Source organism: Brassica napus, chromosome C8 (genome assembly GCF_020379485.1).
Source record: "Brassica napus cultivar Da-Ae chromosome C8, Da-Ae, whole genome shotgun sequence".
Lineage (NCBI taxonomy): Eukaryota > Viridiplantae > Streptophyta > Magnoliopsida > Brassicales > Brassicaceae > Brassica > Brassica napus.
The window spans coordinates 41,504,141-41,525,829 of record NC_063451.1 but is presented as its reverse complement, the minus strand read 5'-3'; the positions used below and the strand labels follow the sequence as shown (position 1 = coordinate 41,525,829).

At 35.6% G+C, this 21,689-nt stretch overlaps 2 protein-coding genes, 2 long non-coding RNA genes and 1 pseudogene across 4 annotated transcripts; 3 read left to right on the top strand and 2 right to left on the bottom strand.

Annotated features, from left to right (window-relative positions):
- The first annotated feature begins 2,735 nt into the window (after nucleotides 1-2,735).
- LOC106412444 lies at nucleotides 2,736-4,470 on the top strand (annotated as a pseudogene).
- A 172-nt stretch (nucleotides 4,471-4,642) lies between these two features.
- LOC106429412 (xyloglucan 6-xylosyltransferase 1-like) lies at nucleotides 4,643-5,197 on the bottom strand. The gene has a single exon (XM_013870159.2). The coding sequence runs from the start codon at nucleotides 5,195-5,197 to the stop codon at nucleotides 4,643-4,645; it is 555 nt and encodes a 184-aa protein (XP_013725613.2).
- A 91-nt stretch (nucleotides 5,198-5,288) lies between these two features.
- Nucleotides 5,289-6,340, top strand: LOC106412443. The gene is made up of 2 exons (XR_007327182.1): nucleotides 5,289-5,694; nucleotides 5,781-6,340. It is a non-coding gene; the product is annotated as an uncharacterized LOC106412443 (long non-coding RNA).
- A 4,530-nt stretch (nucleotides 6,341-10,870) lies between these two features.
- Nucleotides 10,871-14,518, bottom strand: LOC125591211. The gene is made up of 2 exons (XR_007327181.1): nucleotides 14,046-14,518; nucleotides 10,871-11,783 (listed from the first exon to the last, which is right to left on the bottom strand). It is a non-coding gene; the product is annotated as an uncharacterized LOC125591211 (long non-coding RNA).
- A 900-nt stretch (nucleotides 14,519-15,418) lies between these two features.
- Nucleotides 15,419-21,181, top strand: LOC106414699 (ABC transporter C family member 14). Its single transcript, XM_013855304.3, has 9 exons — nucleotides 15,419-17,918; nucleotides 18,009-18,095; nucleotides 18,169-18,897; nucleotides 19,063-19,227; nucleotides 19,301-19,595; nucleotides 19,880-20,400; nucleotides 20,482-20,545; nucleotides 20,620-20,859; nucleotides 20,945-21,181. The coding sequence occupies exons 1-9, from the start codon at nucleotides 15,504-15,506 to the stop codon at nucleotides 21,043-21,045; spliced, it is 4,617 nt and encodes a 1,538-aa protein (XP_013710758.1). The 5' UTR covers nucleotides 15,419-15,503; the 3' UTR covers nucleotides 21,046-21,181.
- The last annotated feature ends 508 nt before the right edge of the window (nucleotides 21,182-21,689 follow it).

Here is a 21,689-nt window from a genome sequence, read left to right as displayed (position 1 = left end):
AAATTATCCAAATATAATATATATATATATTAATCATATTTATCTCATAATCTGGCTCAGGTCAGCTCGTTTTTCTATGAGCACGATCTCTATATTTTAAGCTCGTTTTTCTATGAGCACGATCTCTATATTTTAATAAATGAGTTTAATGATCAAGTTTAAATTAGATCACGAGTTATATGAACGATCTTTAGTGAACATGAACTGACTCATAAGCTTGTTCATTGTATACTTACAATAATATATAAAATATATTATATATTATTGTAAGTATACAATGAACAAGCTTATGAGTCAGTTCATGTTCATTAAAGATCGTTCATATAACTCGTGATCTAATTTAAGCTTGATCATTAAACTCATTTATTAAAATATAGAGATCGTGCTCATAGAAAAACGAGCTTAAAATATAGAGATCGTGCTCATAGAAAAACGAGCTGACCTGAGCCAGATTATGAGCTATAGCTCATTTTGACACCCCTACATCTCACCCCCCGTAGGGCTGGGTTGCGGGTCAAATCCCTCGCTGACCCGCCAACCCGCAGATTGCAAAAACAAATTTTGTCAAAAAATCCGACACGCACAACCCGCGAACAAATAAATGTGTACCCGCACCCGCCCCGCTTAATTTTGCGGGTAACCTGCGGGTTATATTTTTATTTTAAAAATATTTATTTAATTTAACTTTTGTAAAATATAATATAAATAAAATATTTATAATTAAAATTTTATATATTTTTAAATATTTTGATTATTATTTTTTAAAATTCCCATATTTTATTTAAAAATATACTTTTTACAAAAAAAAAATATCTTTTTAAAAAAAAATTTAAAAAAAAACAAAAAATTGGGGGTTGGCGGGTACCCGCGATTCAAAATCTACCAACCCGCACCGGCCCCGCATAAAATACTCGTAACCCGCACCCGCACCCGCAAATAGACTTTTTTCAAATTGTTCGACCCGCACCGCGACGGATCAAACGGGCCGGGCTCCGCGGGTAAAGACTCATATTCCCAGGCCTAATCTCACCCCACCTCACGGATTTATTGATATCTCGTTTGGTCACAATATACATTTTGGGTTGTTAAAGTACAATATATATAATCACACAAGGGTGGTCTAGTAGCACCAGTAGGCGCATTTCGGTGAGTTAATCGATCTGAATTCGAAATAACCTCATAATAGTCGATATGGGTTTCTAATTTTCATTATGAACAACCGGACTTGTCTATCGCCAGTAAATATATCTCTATAAAACTAGTCGACTGGGGTTTGACCCATCGGATATCCGGATTATAAAAGAAACAAAAGAAAACACAATATATATCAGTTTACCCACGTCAGTTTCTTCTCTTTGCCATATCTGCCAAACTACCAACTAATATCGGTTAAGATAAGACAATAAGCTTTAAATCCCAAGTTATTTTCAAGGCTGAAAAAGGTAATTTCATTTTTCTGTCACAACATAACATCGCTTTTTAAGGTAATAAGAAATCTCATTTCACAAACCAACCCCACCCGAAATAATCTTCAATAGTAAAGAAATAGTTGATGATTGGTAAGGCTTGTGACTGCATAAATTTAGTTGTAAAAATTTAGTTGTAGGTAAATCGGTTGTACCTGTAAAATTATCACTGTAGACTTTCATGCAGAGACTTTTGATGTAATTAATTTGTTGTAGTTGTAACTTGTAAGCTATAATCAGTATGTTTTAAATAAAATATGTAAACTATATGATGTATATATAAAATAATTATTTTTATAAATTAAAATAATTTATATTAATATTTTTTTATAAATTATCAAAGCTTACTGTTATTTAAAATGTGATATGTATATAATATTTATGTTATTTAAAATATTTCAATAATTTAAAAACCACCCAAAATTAATTAAAAAATATATAGATGTTTTTATTATGATTAACTAATTTATTTGATATTATATATAGTTTTGTTTTTCATTATACTGATTCTACAGCGTATAAAAGAAATATGTAGATTTTTTATCTAAAATTACAATAGATTAAAGTTTGCTTTATTTTTTATGTTGTAGCCTTAAAATAAAGGTAAAACATTACTGATAAAAATTAATAGCTAAAGCATTACTGATAAAATTAATAGAAATTTGACGTAAATTTTAACTTTTAAAAATAAAGCTATATCATAATTGATTAATTGGTAAAGTTAAGTGATTTAGAAATAAATCAAACTAAATAATAGAGATAAAACTCAACCAATCACCTCATACTCTTTTGGTTTCTTAAAAAAAAGAAATATTCTTTCGTTTTCTTAAAAAAAAATACTCCTTAGTTTTCTAAAAAATATGTATTTTAAAATAAAAAGTTTGTAAGTTTGTTTTAAAAATGTATGACTTTTATTAGTTAATAATGACAAAATGTACATTTTAAAAATGAATATTATAATTTATTATGTATATTATAAATTATTATGTTTTATGTATAAAAACATATAAAAATGCATCTTTTAGGATATAATTTAACATGTGGTCATAGTCAAATTAAAAGAAAACTTGTCAGTATTCCGTTTATACCAAAATAAGGTATTTACGTAGTGTTGATTTATATTAACAGATAGTAGTATTTATTTACGTAGGGTCTTCATTTCTCAACAATACAATTCTAACCACATATCATTAATTTAGAAAAATAAGTACTATAATCTGAAAAATAAAATCACAAGCCTGTATAAAGCTAAGCTCTTGGGTACATTCATGCTTTCAACACATTCATTATCAAAGAGGCAAGAGCAAAAATATGTTTAAACTCAGTCTCGTTCTCGTATTTCTTATTGCATTTTCAGGAATAGATGCAAGTCCGATCAAATACCATAATCCTAGCTGCTCAGGGAATATGTCAGCGACAGATGTAGACCTAGTTCATTTCGCAATGAACTTGGAGTTCACCGAAGCCGAATTCTTCTTGAAAGCATCTACAGGAAAAGGACTCGATGCGTTTAATGCAACACTTGCTAAAGGCGGACCACCCCCCATTGGAGCCAAAAAGGCCAATCTTGATCCTATAACTAATCGAATCATCGAGGAGTTTGGTTATCAGGAAATTGGCCATCTTAGGTGAATGATCAATCTTTTAGTTCATCTTTACAGTTAATGGTTATGCACATGTCATGATTAAAAAAAAAAAGTAATAGTTGTAAGATAAAGTAAAACTAATAGATCATGAGCTTGTATTTGAAGGGCGATTGCGGATATGACGGGAGGGATTCCGCGTCCGCTGTTGAATCTAACGAGAGAGAACTTTGCCGTGTTTATGGACAGAGCGGTTGGACGTAGATCAAACCCGCGGTTCGATCCCTATGCGAATTCACTCAACTATCTTTTAGCATCATACTACATCCCTTATGTTGGCCTCACTGGTTATGTCGGAGCCATCCCTTACCTTGTCTACTTCAACATCAAACGGGTAACCAATTATGAGATATTTGTAGTTTAGCAAATTAATCAAGAAAACATCTATCACTTCTTTACGGATTTTACAAAAGAAATATATTTCTAGAGTATAATTGCATATTAATTACAGATTAGTAAACCTAAACAGGGTATTAATTTTTGTTTCAAAACATATTCACGAAATTATATGAAAATATCTTAGTGCATCAATAATGCATATTCAAAATCACATGCGACTGATTAGTGAATTCACGCTATTGGATACGTATAAATGAGTTAAAGTGGCTAATAACTACACACTGTATGTTTAAGTTATAACGAACTAGTGATTCGTTGTTTACGACATTCAAGTTATACTATATGGTATATCACAGTGAACTAGTGATCCGTATGATCGAGTTAATATTTTGTAACTAATGAAAACTAAGACACTAACATAATCAGCTTGTGGCGGGTCTTTTGGGGGTGGAATCGGGTCAAGACGGAGTAATAAGGCGCTCCTTTACGAGAGACAGAACGAGAAGGTGGAGGAATACGGAGGAGTCACGGTGGCTGAGCTAACCAACGAGATATCTAACCTCCGTAATGAACTCGGTATGTGCGGGATCAAAGACGAAGGCTTGTTCGTGCCACTGTGGCTAGGTGCGGAAAATCGCACCACTAGCAACATCCTCTCCGCCAATCCATACTCTCTCTCTTATGACCGAACACCACAAGAAATCCTCAGGGTCATGTACGGCACCGGCAATGAGCGCCGGCCCGGTGGATTTTGGCCGTGTGGTGCCAACGGGAGGATCGCCAGGATGTTTCTTGATGAGAGGTATCATGGTAATTACGATGCATGTTCAGATGGCAAAAATTAAAAACTTCTATTGATATACTACTAGAAAATTAAAATAATTGTTAAGATTGTATTATCATTCTTAACAATATTATAATTCTGTGTTTAACAAAATAAAGAAACACCTTGTTTTTATAATGTATCAGAGTGAAGAAGAGTTGGTAATGTAATATATATCTATGCTTGAGCTTGAGATTCACACATGTCATGTAACATTGATCAGGGCAACTCATTAAATACTCCACGATCAACGGGAGATCAAGATTATAGTATATCTTAATTAAGGAAACTACCAACAAATTAAAATAAAGAAATGAAATGAAACATAAGGTGTCCCTAAAGTAACAAAAAAAATGAAACAATACTCTTCCTCACGTCGTGAGCTTCGCCGCTTTAAACGACGGATGAAGCAGCCCAAACTCGTCCTTGGCATCAAGCGGCCTATCCGTCTGGTTGCGCGTTGGTTTCACGCGCCGACTCCCTAACGACTTATGAGTGAACCCATACATCTGAAGTATCTGATTGTCCCCAAAATTAAACGCTCTGTCCATCTGACGTAGACACCTTTCCACCGGATAATCACCAAATTTCCCGCACGGTTTACACCCGACGAAATGAGTAACAAGCGGCCACCGATGGTCTCCAAAACCCGGTTTATGATTCTCGACCATCTCCTCGTACCGGTCCACCAAAATCCCCCAATAACCATGCAAGTAATAACCACTCTCTAGATACACTTTCCCTCCCATTTCTCCCTCTCCGTGGCCAGGAGATAAACCATCGCCGACTTTACCCGCTTCTTCCCGGATTTTCCCTTTCGGGCCCATTGGAGCCCAAGCGTCGAGTAAATCAAGGGCCCATTGCGAGTTCCGAAGCAAGAAACTTCCGGTATTAAGCCCAATCCAATTCTTCTGGTCGTAAACCATCTCGTTCCAACCGTGCAGGACGACGACGGTGAGGACGAGGCAGAGGAGCGTCACCTTTCCAAGTGAGTTATTTCACTATTTCAAGGTATTATATCACACCCAAGTCTCTAAATTTATCTGTGACTGTAGCTATTATGTGAAAGAGGAGTTTCTAATTTTGTCAGTTGTTGTTAGGTAATATGAATCCAAGAATTCCGTTCCTTGCATGTAGAGAGCACGAGATAAGCCATCTTTAATGGCAGCCATGAACTCGATTGTTCTCACCTGTAGCTACGCAATCTCTGGTGCTAGCTAAGCAGAGCTGAACCGGAAAGTGGGTTTGGTCAGAAGAAACATACGCTTCCTGCTGTTATCAAAGCCTGCTCAAAGAGTTGGTGGTGATGACGTTAATGGAAGAAGATCCTCCATGGGTATCTTAGCTGCTACACTCTTCTTTTCTCCTCTGTTGTGTATATGTTTCCGCTAATGATTACCTCGAGAAGAGCAAAGCCAACAAAGTAAAGTCTTGACATCTCTTAAGAAACCTTTTTATTATGCAAAATAATGTTTTTTTTTTTTTTTTTTTTTTTTTTTTTTATGATAGGAACTGAATGATAAGAAGGGACTGGCAACAAGGCTGAATGTTTTTATTTGGCAAAAATGCTATTTAAGGGGATTTGGCTTCTCCTGAGGCTGCAGGAGATTCAGAAGCGGTACGAGATGTTGCCTGATAAGGAATCTGTTGACGGAGGGTTGATGCTCTAGGTTGGATAACTCTGCACCGCATCTCAGATACGCTCTACGCAGGCTCCTTCGTTGTGACTCTTCTCCGAGAGAGGTATATCCTCTTCTCTGGCTCAGTTTTAGCATCCAAAGATCTCAGCTTTGCCACAAAAAATTCATTTTTTTCTTCTTTAATTGTGTGCAAGACAAGGATTTGCAGTGGGGTTGACATTACCTGTTAGCTTAATCTCTAGCATCAATGTGGAATCTCTACTGAAGCTCATTTCTGATTCTTTGTCCGTGTCTTCATGGACAAGTAAGTAGCTGTTTTGTGCTTTGTTTTGTGTGTAACTTATGCTGTAGAGACTCCTTGTAATTCTTTGGTTTTACTATTTGACACTGGATGTGAAAGAAAGCTTATTGGGTTAGGTTGTTTGATTATGGTTCTCTAGCACGATCTGAATTCTAGAGCATTCATTCATTGTCCAGTTTGGAAGTTGCAAGCTTCCTGAGAATTTCAGTGGATGTAAAATCTTGCCAACCAAAAGGTTCTTTGCAAAAACTCAACCTTTTCATTCTATCGTTATATTTCTTTCTCTTGAAATAAATGTTATCAAACAAAGAAAATCGACAGCAAGGATGGAGAAGATAAGGACGATGGAGGAATCGATAGCAACTCCTATATTATTAACACAAACACAAACATTTCGTAAGCTCGATCTGCCACTCACTGATGAAGGCTTCCTAATTCTCTCCAATTAAACTAACTGATGATCGCTAGGACGCTATGACGGATCATCCCATGATTATCTGGTTTCTTCTTTCACCGCTTTGGCTGCATGCTCGAGCAGGAACGCTTAACAAAATCTGTTTTAACTTTCGTTAATCTTTTTTATGTACTGGACTGCTTGAAATGATTGCTTACTGGGCTGTAATGTTTTTTTTTTTAAATAGAATGCCATCTTTAAAAGAAAAAAACACAAATATTCTCATTATCCAAAAGGTAATCACAACAAATTAAAACACACTTTATCAAAAAAAAACATTACAAAAACAAAACCATTCAGACACGACACGTAAAGCGCTAGAGATTGTATTATATCTATAGAAACGGTGGTGAGTGAATGCCACTATAAATATATAAAAAAACCGTCTCATTAACCTACAACTCCTGACCACTCCCAAACTACACAAATAAACCATCATAATACAAGAGAACAACTAAATATTATACATCTGTGTTTATCAACCAGTTCCACAATCCCCAACAATATTCTATAATCAAATATATACATCCGACAATGAAACACAAACATGGGTAAACAATATAATCCCATAACACAGTGCATCTAAAAATTATACTGTATTTGTCAAAAGTCAGACAGAACGTGCCTGCCTGTCTGGACGCGCATCAGCCAGTCTATATGATTTAGTGGCAAGACTGTTGAAGTATTAGGGCATCTACTGTTGAAGTATTAGGGCATCTCCATCACTGAACTCCATGGGGAGTTCACACACAGTTTTCAAAAAAAAAAAATATTAAAATAAACAAAAGAAGTGAACTTGTCTCCTGCAGGATCACTGCACTGAACCTGGATCATCACTGTAGCGCGGGCTCCACAGCACGTGACGGCCCGTGATTGGTCCGATTAATTTTTTTTTTTTAAAACAAAAATCAAATAAAAATAATAATAAAAATAATAAAATACTTTGTGAATCCCTTCCATGGGTTCACTGATGCAGATGCTCTTAGCTTTCATAGTTTGATCCTAGTTGGGCCCTAAAATGTTCCCCTAATACCTAATTAGGCCTTAGTAATCCAAAACCCATTATTGCCAATTTTTTAATTTAGGCCTAAATTATATATATATATCCCTTATATACTAAATCACAAGTCACGTAACCAATTAAATGTTGCCACATAATTCATGTTTACAAAATTAAAAACAATTAAAACAAAACAATGTTAAAAAAATAATTGTAGGCACCGGCTTCTTAAAACAATCCACTAGGACAACTACCCACGATCTTCTTTCTTCCACAACTTTTTATTTTTCTCAATTCCTATAAATCTCTAAAATTTGACAATTAAAAGACGTTTAAATAGAATGTTTGAGTATTATTGAAGTCTTATCAAATGTTTGAAATCTCTAGAATGGAAGCGTGAAGTTTGTTGAAAAAAGTTTGTTCGAGACCATGATCAAAACAGGTTGGTGTTTGATTTGAAACAACAATGTTAATTTGTAACTTTTTGCTCTGTTCAGAATGATATTGTGTTACAGGATCATAAGGTTTTAAGTATTAGAGCGAAGCAGGAAATATATTATTGCTGCGATCAGGAAGAGCTCTTGATGTATATATATATATAGACCAACTGCCTTGCTAATTACTTATTTCGCAAGGCTTAATAATTTTTTCTATTCTTTTTTTTTTCTCGGGTCATTTCTAGGGTTTCAGTCGCTCTCCGTCTAAATAAGGGATTATTCACTTGGCACGAGATTTCGCAAAGTTTCCTTTTTGAATTGCTGAGAATTTGTTTCAGATCCGTGTGATATCGAAACACGTTCTCAAATTTGTTGGACTGAATTTGGTAAACAGTTCTCTTAGCCTCTGTTTAATCCTTCGCTTTCTTTCGCAATAAGTTTTTTTTTTGACAAAAGGTTTTCATATCTCTCCCACTAAGGTTCCGTACGAGGATTTCTCAAACGAATAAGGGAACGTAACGATGGAGAATCTAGAAGAGCAATGGGTGTGGTGAGAAGAAACTCTTTGAGAATAATTACTCTAGAGCAAAAATATTCATTAACCAGGCAAAGAGTTTGGATATAGATCTTGGTTGTTTAAATCAAGTGCTGATTATGATCAATGTTTAATTGTTTATTGCACGAGGAAGAGAAACTGACTAATATGTGATTCTGACTGTAGTTCGTTGCTAATGAAGAAACCGTCAAGAAACTGCACAAGAAGTTAGCTCTTTTCTTCATCTCGGACAAGAACAAGTTCAACGGCGCAAAGGACACTTTTTAAACTGATTTTAAAAGTTTGGTCTCAGTTGTCTGATCAAGAAGGTAAACATAAAAATAGTGGAATTCAGAAATCACAAAAGCCACATGAGCCTGCTTCATCTAACAAGCCAATGCCAAAGCCTAAGCCTGAGTATGAACCTCCGCCTAAGTTTGAACCTACTTTTTGGAAAGGGTGCAATAGATGCAAAACATATTGTGAATTCTTGAGGGCTGATTACCTTAACAAGTCCTCCTGAGCATCATGCTTTACTTTTTTTCCCTTGTGTGTTCTTCAAATAAATGTGCCACTATCTATTTATACATTTAGTTTGGAAGTATGCTTTCAAATTACCCTTTAAATACGAGAATTCACTTGGCACTTGATGTTTTACTCATGTCTGATGTGAGCTTATCATTTCTGTTGTATATATTTAAAAGGTATAAAGGTATAGTAGTAAATATCACCTATTCTAAAACTAGGGAGTTTGTTAACTTTGATTAGTCAATTATTTTCTATTGTTTTTGTGGATAAATGATTTTTTTCTTTGATTTGCTTTCACAAAACGGTGTATCTATTACAAGTTATTGTTTACTGTTTTAATTAATTGGTTGTAAATTATAATGATGGTTGACAAATAAAACTTTGTTGTAATATTGTTTTTGTTTGCAGTTGATATATATACTGAATGTTTAGAGCCATATATTACAGATTAAGAATTAGGAAAACATAGGAAGAACAAGACATTTAGAAGTAAAACAGAAAAGCTTCAAATTAGATTTGTATGGAGGGAGCTAAATATAAAATAATCGTATTTTTTAAAAACTAATCTAATTATATAATCAATGTATTTTTTTAGAACTAATCTAACTTAACCAGTGATAAACTGATTAGTGTGTTCATGGTTTGTTTTTTTGCTATACTCATCTTTTTATAAAAATTAAAGTTGTTTTATACATGTAATCTTAGTTATCTAAAACTGAAATTTGGTCTTATTTATAAGTAAAAATAAGTTCGTGCGTAGCACGAGAACCATATTAGTCTTATATATTAAACAGAAGTCACAACATTGATTTATATGTGATTTTTTAAAAAAATGGACCTAATGGATCTATCTTATATATTAAAACAGAAGTCACAACATTGATTCATATGTGATTTTTTTTAAAAATGGACATAATGGATCTATTCTCATAAAGTCATGTTAAATTTAATCTTTAATCTTATCATTTAAATTTTGGACCTACCAGAAATTTTTATTGGGCTATCAATAATTGAATTTAAACAATAGATGATCCATTGGATTTATAGATAGTATAAATTAAATAGATATAATTTAATGTTGTAATACTATACCTCCATATGTTAATAATTTAAATATTTATCGATGTTAACTTTTAAAATTATAAATATTTATTTTTTTAAATAACAAAAACCAAATTATCTAACAATGATTAATCTTTACTATCTTAAACCAATGAAACAAATTTTAAACTATATAGTTTATTTTAAAAATTAAAAAAAAAACTAAATGTTTAATTATTTCTCGATAATATAAATCTATGAAGCGAAAAATTTAATCTTTTTAAAAATTTCTAAATTTGTGAAATGTTACAATATTTTTGAATATGACAATAAAACAATATTTTACTAATCTTTATATATATAGTTACGATTTTAATAATGAAATAATAATCCGAAAATATATATATATATATATATATATATAAGAAGATACAAATACATGTGAAAGTTTGAAACAATCTATTCAATGAAAAAATATACCGTAAACTTATTATGTTTTAAAAATTGATAGACACGTATATATTATAATATATACCAATTTGAAAACAAAATGTTTATATAAAAATAAATGAAAACAAAAAACTGCGCGGTTGCGCGGATCGAAATCTAGTTTAGTTTACGTTAACAGAAAACGGTAAGTCGTTGAAATAACCAGAAGGACGGTTTGGATTCACTTTAAATTAGCTCACACAAAGCAGAAACAGAGAGCTAACACAAACAGCAGACTTTAATTTTTTTTACTATTTGGGATTAACTAACGTCTGTTTTATAGAAAAAAAATGTTACTATAAATTGATATGCACATGTTCACTTTCACTACAAGGATCGGTAAATCACAAAATATACGTGGAGGCACCAGACGACTATACATCGAAGGCAGCTTCACGCCGACGCAGCATACACAATTGTGGTCGCAGGTGAAGCTCCTTATGATTTACGAAGAGACACAAGGGGACAGCAGCACGCTAAGCATAGCCGCACCAGGTCCAGAATCGATCAGCCACACGTGTGGTAGTGGCATGATGTGTCTAGTGGTCCTAGTCACAGGAAGTCCTCTCATGATCGAGTACCTTGGCACCAGGGCAGGCTTATTAGGGGGACAAGTAGTGCGATCGCTCCGGACCCAAGCTCGTGTCCCCCCGTATAATACTAATTAAGAGACCCAATTTTTTTGTAATCTATATTTTCATATATAAAAAATTATAAATATAATAAATAAAATTGAAAAGGGCCCAAATTATTTGATATGTATATAGTTTTATTTTTATTACAAAATATTATTGATTAAATTTTGAAAATATTTTAAACATTATCTACATATAAATTTTAGAAGGTAAAAAAAAATATTTTTCGTCTTAGGGTCCGTAACAGTGTTGAGCCGGTTCTGCCTGGCACCATCGACGCTCTTTCAGTCGCTTGGCTTCCAGGAACCGAAGGAGATGCTGAGTCTTGTTTGGCGATCATCCCTTCAACGGCATGTTGCCATGCACGTGGATGAATAGTGTTGATAAGCTTCCGATACACGCTGGCGACACGAAAGACGACCCTCTCTTCCCATTCGAATACGGAATCAAAACTTAAATCAAGAACCAAAATCATCTATCATGTATGTAAATTAAATGAAAATGTCTCAAGTGTGACGCTTTTTAAACGAATCTATTTGATCATATATTTTATACTATCTGAGTTTCTGTTACGTACAACAACTTGTTCACGGCATCTCAACCAAAACAAGCTTGTTCATGACATCGAGGGTGCCTGTCCATAATGGGCTTAGGCCCCCAATGCCTATACTTTCTGAATTATTGTTAAGAGAGTAAAACAAATTCTCATTAATTTATAGGGATAAAAAACTCAAGTCATTAATATTTTAGTTTTTTTTTGCGAAATTAGTAGAAGACGAGACCCCGTGACGGAAAAAAACGGTCCTACCCACCACTATGCATTGTCGGGTTATGTGATGTGATAATTAACGCAGAAAGGTATTTTAATAAATAAAAATAGCTAGCGTTTGATAAATCGCCTAAATGGCGGGTCGATGAAATTGATGTTTTGTTCTACTAAAATTTCTTTATACTTAGGGAGTTTCACTGGTAAGAGATCCAAAGGCAATGTAAAACTCTCTGTTCCAATAGGTAAGATTTTATTGTTAAAATTTTAAAATCATGTAAATTATAAAATCATGTAAATTATAAAATGTATGTTTCTATAAGATATTATGTAATGATTAGTTATTGTACTCAACTTAACCAGTCCTAAAATAAGCTGTAATTTTTTAAAAAATTAAAGATAACAAATAACATTAAATTTACGTACAAAATTTTAAAACATCTTATATTAGGAAGGATAGGGAATACAACATATGCTAATCTTCTATATATTAATTGAGAAATATTATAACTTTTTTTTGTAGCCACATGTCATTATTAAGATGATTCTTAGAATCCTTAGAGAAATAGGTTGACCCATTTAATTATATAATAAGATTTTTATTAAACTAACCATAAATTCATTATTAATAGTCTTTATTATTTTCATAAATAAAATTTACGGAATTGCCTAATGTGGCTAAAGTATATATGATAATTAATGATTTTGAATAGCAAGGATTTGATAAAAATTAGTGTATCTTCTATCATATTTGTTTAATTTTAAACTATTAAAATAAATTAAACAACCACATTAACCATATAATAAAAATTTAGATTTTTCTGTATATGTTATATTTTGAATTTTTAAAAATGACTATAAATTATTAAAACTGTTAAAATTCTCACATTCAATTTTTTTGATCCATGGTTTAAAATTTTTGTTACGACAAGATACAAATGATTAAAAATCATATAAGTAAAAATTTTAATTTAATTAATTATTAATATATATATACCGTTTTAAATTCAATTATATACCATATAAAATACATAAATATTTTAATGTCGAAATTTACTTTGAACAATTTTTTTTTATAGAAGTTTTGAACAAACATTAACAACTTAATTTTTTAAAAATATAAATTACTAAAACTATTAATCCACAGTGAAAATTTTGTTATCAGTAATTTAAATTTTTTGATATAAAAATACAAATGATCATAAAAACCATATAAGTAGAAAGTATCATTTAATAGACATTAATATTAAAAATATATTTTATATGTTAATATCATTTAAATTTAATTATATATCCTATCAAACAGAAAAATATTGTTTGGATTAATAAAATTTATTTATATGTTCGCACCAATTTAATTATATATGTAATAGTTACTTAATTTGTAATTATTAAATATATATTTATTATTTTATAATATGTAAAAAATATATAATAGCTAAAATAATTTTTATATAATGTTTAATTCCGTTCGAGGTACGGATCTTAATGAGTTATTACTAGAAGTCTATGGACAGGTTTTATTGGGCGAAAGTATTTGCTATCGGACTTGTTATCATCATTCATATAAGAAAACAGTAAAAGTATAGGAATAAACAAAGAGATGTAACGACGACAATGATTAATGATGACATATGTTAACTTTATATATGATGAAAAAGGCGGGTACAAGTGAAATCTCTGCAATGATGTGAAGCAATGGGAGCAATAATGCATGACCTAGACATTTTTAATGGCAGTGTGGTAATATATTTTCTGGTCGATCATTATGAAGACGTCAAGAATGAAAACACGTGAGGAAAATATATTGTAGATCTCTACACAGTTGTTAAAGCGTTCGAGGTTTGTTTAGTTAGTCAATATTACTCTTCTTTCAATTTTTTTGTTCTGGTTTGTAGAGGTCCTAACGAGCATTGTACAATATAAACTTGTTAAGAAAATCACAAACCTAATTATTCTCTTCTTGGTCTAGTGGTAGAGGTTCCGGCTGGAACTTTCCCCTTCGATTCGATTTGCTTTAGCCACCTAGTTGTGCCATCTATATCGATTAGTTGCGTACTCCATGATTCTCCAAAAAAAAAATTTCTTCTTGATCGTATATTAATTCTAATTCACACAAACAGAAAGATAAACAATATTTTTTTAAGTGACTTCCATTTTCTAAAAGAAAGATAAAAAAAAGATAAGATAAAAAAAAGAGAGATAAAAAAAAATGTCAACAGAGCCGATGAAAGATGAGACAATAGAGCCGATGAGACTATATGTGCGTTTCCATGTGCACATAAAGGCATAACTTCAAAGATAGGGCGTTTTACTACAAGACGGATGTGTGCTATTCTGATGAGGTCACGCATGACATACCATATTTATACGATTACATTGATATACGATTATATAATATTTTAGGAAGTAGACTTCAAGCGGGTGATACATCATACGTATGTATACTTAAGAGTCTTATGGAAAGTTCTTAGAGTGGAGTTCTTAGTGGAATATAAGAATCCGTCTCTTAACTTTTAACTAAAAAAGTTAATAATCGGCTCTTAAAATTCTTATTTAAGAATCGGTTCTTAGTGTTTTTTAGTTAAAAATTAAGAGACTATTGAAGGTTCTTAGAGTGGAGTTTTTAACAGAATATAAGAATTCGTCTCTTAACTTTTAACTAAAAAAGTTGATAACCGGCTCTTAAAACTCTTATTTAAGAACCGGTTCTTAGTTTTTTTAGTTAAAAATTAAGAGACGGGTTTTTATATTTCGCTAAAAACTCCATTCTAAGAACCCTCCATTAAACATGTTCCATGTGTTTATCTTTTAACTTAAAAGTGTTGTTTGTTTTATTTAAACTCATAGAAAAAAAAAGTAAATATCTCGTACTCTTACTGCTAATTGTTATTTGATTTATCAGTTTTATAACCGATTATAATAACAAAAAAAATCACAAAAGAATGAAAGTAACGTCACATGGCTCACATGGATACGAATTCTAAAACAGGGAGATATCCTCCACTAAATCTTTGAAAGTGACTTCCATTTTCTGACTCTCCACTCTGCTAAGTCCAAACTATAATTATTCTTTTGATTCCACTCAATTTTTTCAACTCATCTCTTCTTCTTCACACGTGTCTTATGTCCATTAAAAAGTAGTAGTATTAGTTTAGTTACTGACTAGTCCCATACACTTTTGTCTTCTTCCTTCTTGTCAGCCGGCTACGTAGACCAAATCAGCATAAACCATATTATTAGCAGCCTTGCTTAATTAATTGTTTTCCAACGATTGATCAATCCTTAATACCGTCTGTAATTAACAAGGATAAGTGCTAATAGACTAATACAAAGTTAATAAAAAACCAAACCAATCATAATAATACAGGGAGTTTTCTTGGAGTTTGGTTATTGTCCGAAAAAAATGTGGTGGCTTTCTTCTTCTCCATGGGTCTCCGGTCTCTCCTGTTCATCGTCTGAAGTCATCGAACCGTCCTCATCTCTTCCGGCTCCAATCCAATGGCTGAGATTCATTCTACTATCTCCATGTCCACAGCGACTCCTCTCCTCCGCCGTCGATCTACTCTTCCTCATCATCCTAACCTTATTCGCTCTCCACAAACTCTGTTCCTCCTCTTCTTCCTCTTCTACTACAGAAGCTGACATCAGGAAGCCTCTCATCGCAAGAAGAACCGTAACCAGAACAACCGGTTTGTTCAAAACGACAGTCGTAGCCACTATTCTCCTGTCGTTTTGCTCAATCGTTCTCTGCGTTTTGGCCTTCACCACACGTACCAAACTAAAACTCGTCGACGCTCTGTTCTGGCTAATCCACGCCGTTACTTACGCCGTCATCGCCGTTTTGGTTCTCCACGAGAAAAGATTCGCATCAACCAACCATCCGTTAACGTTACGAATCTACTGGGTCTCAAGTTTCATCGTCACCACTCTTTTCGCCGTCTCCGGGATACTCCACCTCATCTCCGGCGATCCATCCGCCGCGAGCCTAAGATCCGACGACGTCGCGTCCTTCGTCTCCTTCCCTCTAACCGCCGTCTTGCTCATCGTATCCATCAGAGGCTCAACGGGAATAGTAACCACCAGCAGCGTTGCGATCCCGGCGAAGTCAAACGACGTCGTTTTGGAGAAGTCATCAGAGAACGTGTCTCTGTACGCAACGGCGTCGTTTCTCTCGAAAACGTTCTGGATATGGATGAATCCGTTACTCAGCAAAGGCTACAAGTCTCCGTTGAGCCTCGATCAAGTCCCGACGCTCTCTCCGGAGCACAGAGCCGAGAAGCTAGCGGCTCTCTTCGAATCCAAATGGCCTAAACCTCAGGAGAATTCGAGAAACCCCGTGAGAACCACTCTTCTCCGATGTTTCTGGAAAGAAGTGGCTCTCACGGCGGTTCTAGCGATCCTCCGCCTCAGCGTCATCTACGTCGGTCCCGTCCTCATCCAAAGCTTCGTCGACTTCACATCCGGTAAAGGCTCCTCCCCGTCGGAAGGATACTACCTCGTTCTAATCCTCTTGGTCGCCAAGTTCGTCGAAGTCTTGGCCACTCACCAGTTCAACTTCAACTCGCAGAAGCTAGGGATGCTCATAAGATCGACTCTGATAACAGCTTTATACAAGAAAGGGTTGAAGCTAACCGGCTCGGCTCGTCAGAACCACGGCGTGGGGCAGATAGTTAACTACATGGCTGTGGATGCGCAGCAGCTCTCCGATATGATGCTTCAGCTGCACGCAATCTGGCTAATGCCTTTGCAAGTGGCGGTTGCTCTTGTGCTTCTCTACGGTGTCCTCGGACCTTCTGTTGTGACCACGGTCATCGGTTTAACGGGAATCTTCGTGTTCATTCTCATGGGGACGAAGAGGAACAACAGGTTTCAGTTCAGCTTGATGATGAACCGCGACTCGCGTATGAAAGCCACTAATGAGATGCTGAACTACATGAGAGTGATCAAGTTTCAAGCGTGGGAGGATCATTTCAACGAGAGGATCCTCAAGTTTAGAGAGATGGAGTTCGGGTGGCTGTCCAAGTTTCTTTACTCTATCTCCGGTAACATCATCGTGCTATGGAGCACGCCGGTTTTGATCTCCGCGCTCACTTTCACGACGGCGGTTTTCTTGGGAGTCAAGCTTGACGCGGGCACGGTTTTCACCACGACCACTATCTTCAAGATTCTGCAAGAACCGATCAGGACGTTTCCGCAGTCGATGATCGCTCTCTCGCAGGCGATGATCTCTCTCGGGAGACTCGACGCTTACATGACGAGCAGAGAGCTGTCTGGAGAGACTGTGGAAAGGGTCCAAGGGTGTGGTGAAGGGAATGTCGCCGTGGAGATCAAAGATGGGAGCTTCAGCTGGGATGACGACGACGACGAGCCTGCGATTGAGAACATAAACTTTGAGGTAAAGAAGGGAGAGCTCGCTGCTATTGTAGGGACCGTTGGATCGGGGAAGTCTTCGTTGCTAGCTTCGGTTCTTGGAGAAATGCATAAGATCTCAGGGAAGGTTCGGGTGTGTGGGAACACGGCCTATGTAGCGCAGACGTCGTGGATTCAGAATGGAACGGTTCAGGACAACATTTTGTTTGGTCTTCCTATGGATTCAAACAAGTACAATGAAGTTATCAAGGTTTGTTGTTTAGACAAAGATTTGCAGATGATGGAGTTTGGAGACCAGACAGAGATTGGGGAACGTGGGATTAACCTTAGTGGTGGACAGAAGCAGAGGATACAGCTTGCACGTGCGGTTTATCAGGAAGCCGATGTGTATTTACTTGATGATGTCTTTAGTGCCGTGGATGCTCATACCGGTTCAGACATATTTAAGGTAAGCCACCTAAGGTCCCTGTCTGAATATTGAACTTAAATCAAAAGCAATACACCTGATTATTATATCTTTGTGGTGATGTTTGTGCAGAAATGTGTAAGAGGAGCATTGAAAGGAAAGACTGTATTGCTAGTAACTCATCAAGTAGACTTCCTTCACAACGTTGATTGCATCTTGGTACGGTTCGATAGAAACTTTGTTTGGTTTTGTGATGTAATATATTTGCCAATGAGTGGTTGCATTTTCACAGGTTATGAGAGATGGAATGATTGTGCAATCCGGAAAATACGACGAGTTAGTGAGCAGTGGTTTAGATTTTGGAGCTTTGGTAGCGGCGCACGAGACATCAATGGAGCTAGTTGAAGCTGGCTCAGCAAATGTGCCAACGACATCACCAGTAACACAAAGATCAATTTCAATAGAATCTCCTCGTCAACCACCAACACCAAAATCTCCAAAAATACATAGAACTACTTCACTCGAATCTCCAAGAATACAGAGGACTACTTCAATGGAGTCTCCTCGTTTAGGAGAGCTAAACGATGAACACATCAAGTCATTCCTCGGCTCCAACATCCCTGAAGATGGGTCTAGACTGATCAAAGACGAAGAAAGAGAAGTGGGACAAGTGAGCTTTCAAGTTTACAAACTATACTCAACTGAAGCTTACGGCTGGTGGGGAATGATACTTGTTCTCTTCTTCTCTCTGGCTTGGCAAGGCTCTATAATGGCTAGCGATTATTGGCTCGCCTACGAAACATCAGCTAAAAACGCGGTCTCATTCGACCCTTCAGTCTTCATCCGCGTCTACCTCATTATTGCTGCTCTATCCATTGTTCTTGTCTGCCTCAGGGCATTTTACATCACTCACTTGGGTCTCAAGACTGCTCAGATCTTCTTCAAACAGATTCTCAACAGTCTTGTGCACGCACCAATGTCGTTTTTCGACACCACGCCATCGGGAAGAATTCTCAGTCGGGTGAGAGACAAACTTTGTTATTGTTGTGAACAAACGCAAATTAACCGCAAAGTTTAAAACAAACTCTAGAATTTGTCCGGCTCAAGCGAATGTATTTTTGTACTAGTGCACAGAGATTTAACTCATTTCCAGAATTAACGGTTATTAGTATATGTTATGTTGCAGGCATCTACTGATCAGACCAATGTGGATATCTTCATCCCCTTTATGATAGGACTAGTGGCTGCAATGTATACTACTCTTCTCAGCATCTTCATAGTAACCTGCCAATATGCTTGGCCAACTGTTTTCTTCGTGATTCCTCTGGCATGGCTCAACATTTGGTACCGGGTAAGTGTAGCCAAAGAGATTATATTATGATTGCTTTGTTGAAACATCTCATCGGTTTTTGATATCCAAACAGGGATATTACCTTGCATCATCTAGGGAACTTACTCGTCTTGACTCGATCACCAAGGCACCAGTGATCCACCATTTCTCAGAGAGCATAGCCGGGGTGATGACGATCCGTTCTTTCAAGAAAGAGTCTATTTTTAGGCAAGAGAATGTGAAGAGAGTCAACGCTAATCTCAGGATGGACTTCCACAACAATGGTTCCAACGAATGGCTTGGGTTTCGTCTAGAGCTGATAGGGAGCTGGGTGCTCTGTATCTCGGCTCTGTTCATGGTCTTATTACCAAGCAACATTATCAAACCAGGTACCTTTAAAGACTAACTAAGCACTAGAGGTGGGAATTTGAGTATAAATCGGTGGGCTCCACCTCGTTTGACCCGTCGTGGGACCACGGATGCCACTAATTTAAAAAAATTGTGGGACAGAGTGCGGATTAAGTTTATTTCTTTTTTGGGTGGATGCGGGTTAGCCTAATTTGAACTGCGGATACCCATCAAACCGTAAATTTTAAAGATTTTTTTTTTTTCCCGGTTCAACTAGTAAAATGTTTGTTTTTCCTTATGATAATTGTTTTTCGGTTCAATGCAGAGAACGTTGGACTATCACTTTCTTACGGTCTCTCACTGAACTCTGTTCTGTTTTGGGCAATATATCTAAGCTGTTTCGTTGAGAACAAGATGGTTTCTGTTGAGAGAATCAAACAGTTCACTGACATTCCCTCGGAAGCGACATGGGAGATTAAAGAGAACCGTCCACCTCCAACTTGGCCTTACAAAGGTAACATACGCCTTGACGATGTCAAGGTACGGTACAGACCAAACACACCTCTTGTCCTCAAGGGACTTACAATAGACATCAAAGGAGGAGAGAAAGTTGGTGTGGTTGGTAGAACAGGAAGTGGTAAATCAACTTTGATTCAGGTCTTGTTCAGACTTGTGGAACCTTCTGGTGGGAAGATAATCATCGACGGAATCGATATCTGCACTTTGGGACTTCATGATCTTAGGTCAAGATTCGGAATCATCCCTCAAGAACCTGTGCTCTTCGAAGGAACCGTGAGGAGTAACATTGATCCTACAGAGAAATACTCTGATGAAGAAATCTGGAAGGTTAGAGGGATTAAAAGACCAAACCTTTTCTCTCTTCTTGATTTATCATCATTGTATGAAATGCTCTGTTTTTGTGTACAGAGTCTTGAGCGATGTCAACTTAAGGAGGTTGTTGCATCCAAGCCTGGGAAGCTTGATTCTCTCGGTGAGTGAAAAGCTGTTATTGTTATAGATTTCTCTTGGGATTATAAATTTAAAGTGGTGAACGTTGTTGGACAGTGGCGGATAGTGGTGAGAATTGGAGTGTTGGTCAGAGACAGTTACTCTGTTTGGGAAGGGTTATGCTGAAACGGTGTCGGATTTTGTTTTTGGATGAAGCAACTGCGTCTGTTGATTCGCAGACTGATGCTATGATCCAGAAGATCATCAGGGAGGATTTCTCGTCTTGTACCATCATCAGCATTGCTCATAGGATTCCAACGGTTATGGACTGTGATCGCGTTCTTGTTATAGACGCAGGTAAGAGCTAAAACAAAGACATAATAATATTACTATCTTGTTTTATTTTTGGTGGTCTAATTGATTTTTTTTTTAATAATTGTAGGAAAAGCGAAAGAGTATGATAGTCCGGTTCATTTGCTGGAGAGACGGTCGTTGTTTGCTGCATTGGTTCAAGAGTACGCTCTCCGGTCTGCCGGAATATGAAACCAATTGTCTTCTTCATTTTGTTTCTGTTAGCTAATATCAACATGAATAGACGTGTTGTCTTTGTATTTTGATTCAGAGTCTCTGACGGTTTATGTTGATTTATCAATAAAACTTAACAAGTTTCATTCGGGCTCATGAAGCTATTTGAATCATCCAACAGTTACTATGGTTGGGCTAATGTTAGTGTTTCGTTTTGTTTATGGCAGACAGAGATTCAGGTTTGAATTAAGCGAATATTCCGACGAAATAACATGATGTTTACAAGATTCATTTGTCTTTTCAAAGTTTTTCTTTAACTTTTCTTCTGCACATTATCCAGTTTTGGATTTAGATCAAATATCCTTTATAATTTATCTTTTGGGTTTTCTCTTTCGGTACATTTGATTTCCCACATATGAAAGAAGTATCTTTCCTTCTACCACACGGCATGTTCGTGTGGTTACGGGTTTAAACTTGATCATTGCCGTTTAATGTAACTTTTTTCTTTCTTTACTCCAGCTTATAACTAAAAATGTATAGACAAAAAACGCACGGAAAGAAATTACTTGTAACTTATCCCTAGTAACACTTTCAAAAAACTTATCCCTAGTAACCCTTTTTCAATTAAAAAAAAAAACTTGTCCTAGTATAAAAATTACATC

Excerpts from the sequence above, each read along its gene's own strand:
- LOC106429412 (XM_013870159.2), bottom strand. The coding sequence starts at position 5,197 with ATGGTTTACGACCAGAAGAATTGGATTGGGCTTAATACCGGAAGTTTC.
- LOC106414699 (XM_013855304.3), top strand. The coding sequence starts at position 15,504 with ATGTGGTGGCTTTCTTCTTCTCCATGGGTCTCCGGTCTCTCCTGTTCA. Across the intron at positions 19,228-19,300 it reads GGCTCAACATTTGGTACCGG|GGATATTACCTTGCATCATC; the intron begins GTAAGTGTAGCC and ends ATATCCAAACAG. Across the intron at positions 20,546-20,619 it reads TGGGAAGCTTGATTCTCTCG|TGGCGGATAGTGGTGAGAAT; the intron begins GTGAGTGAAAAG and ends GTTGTTGGACAG.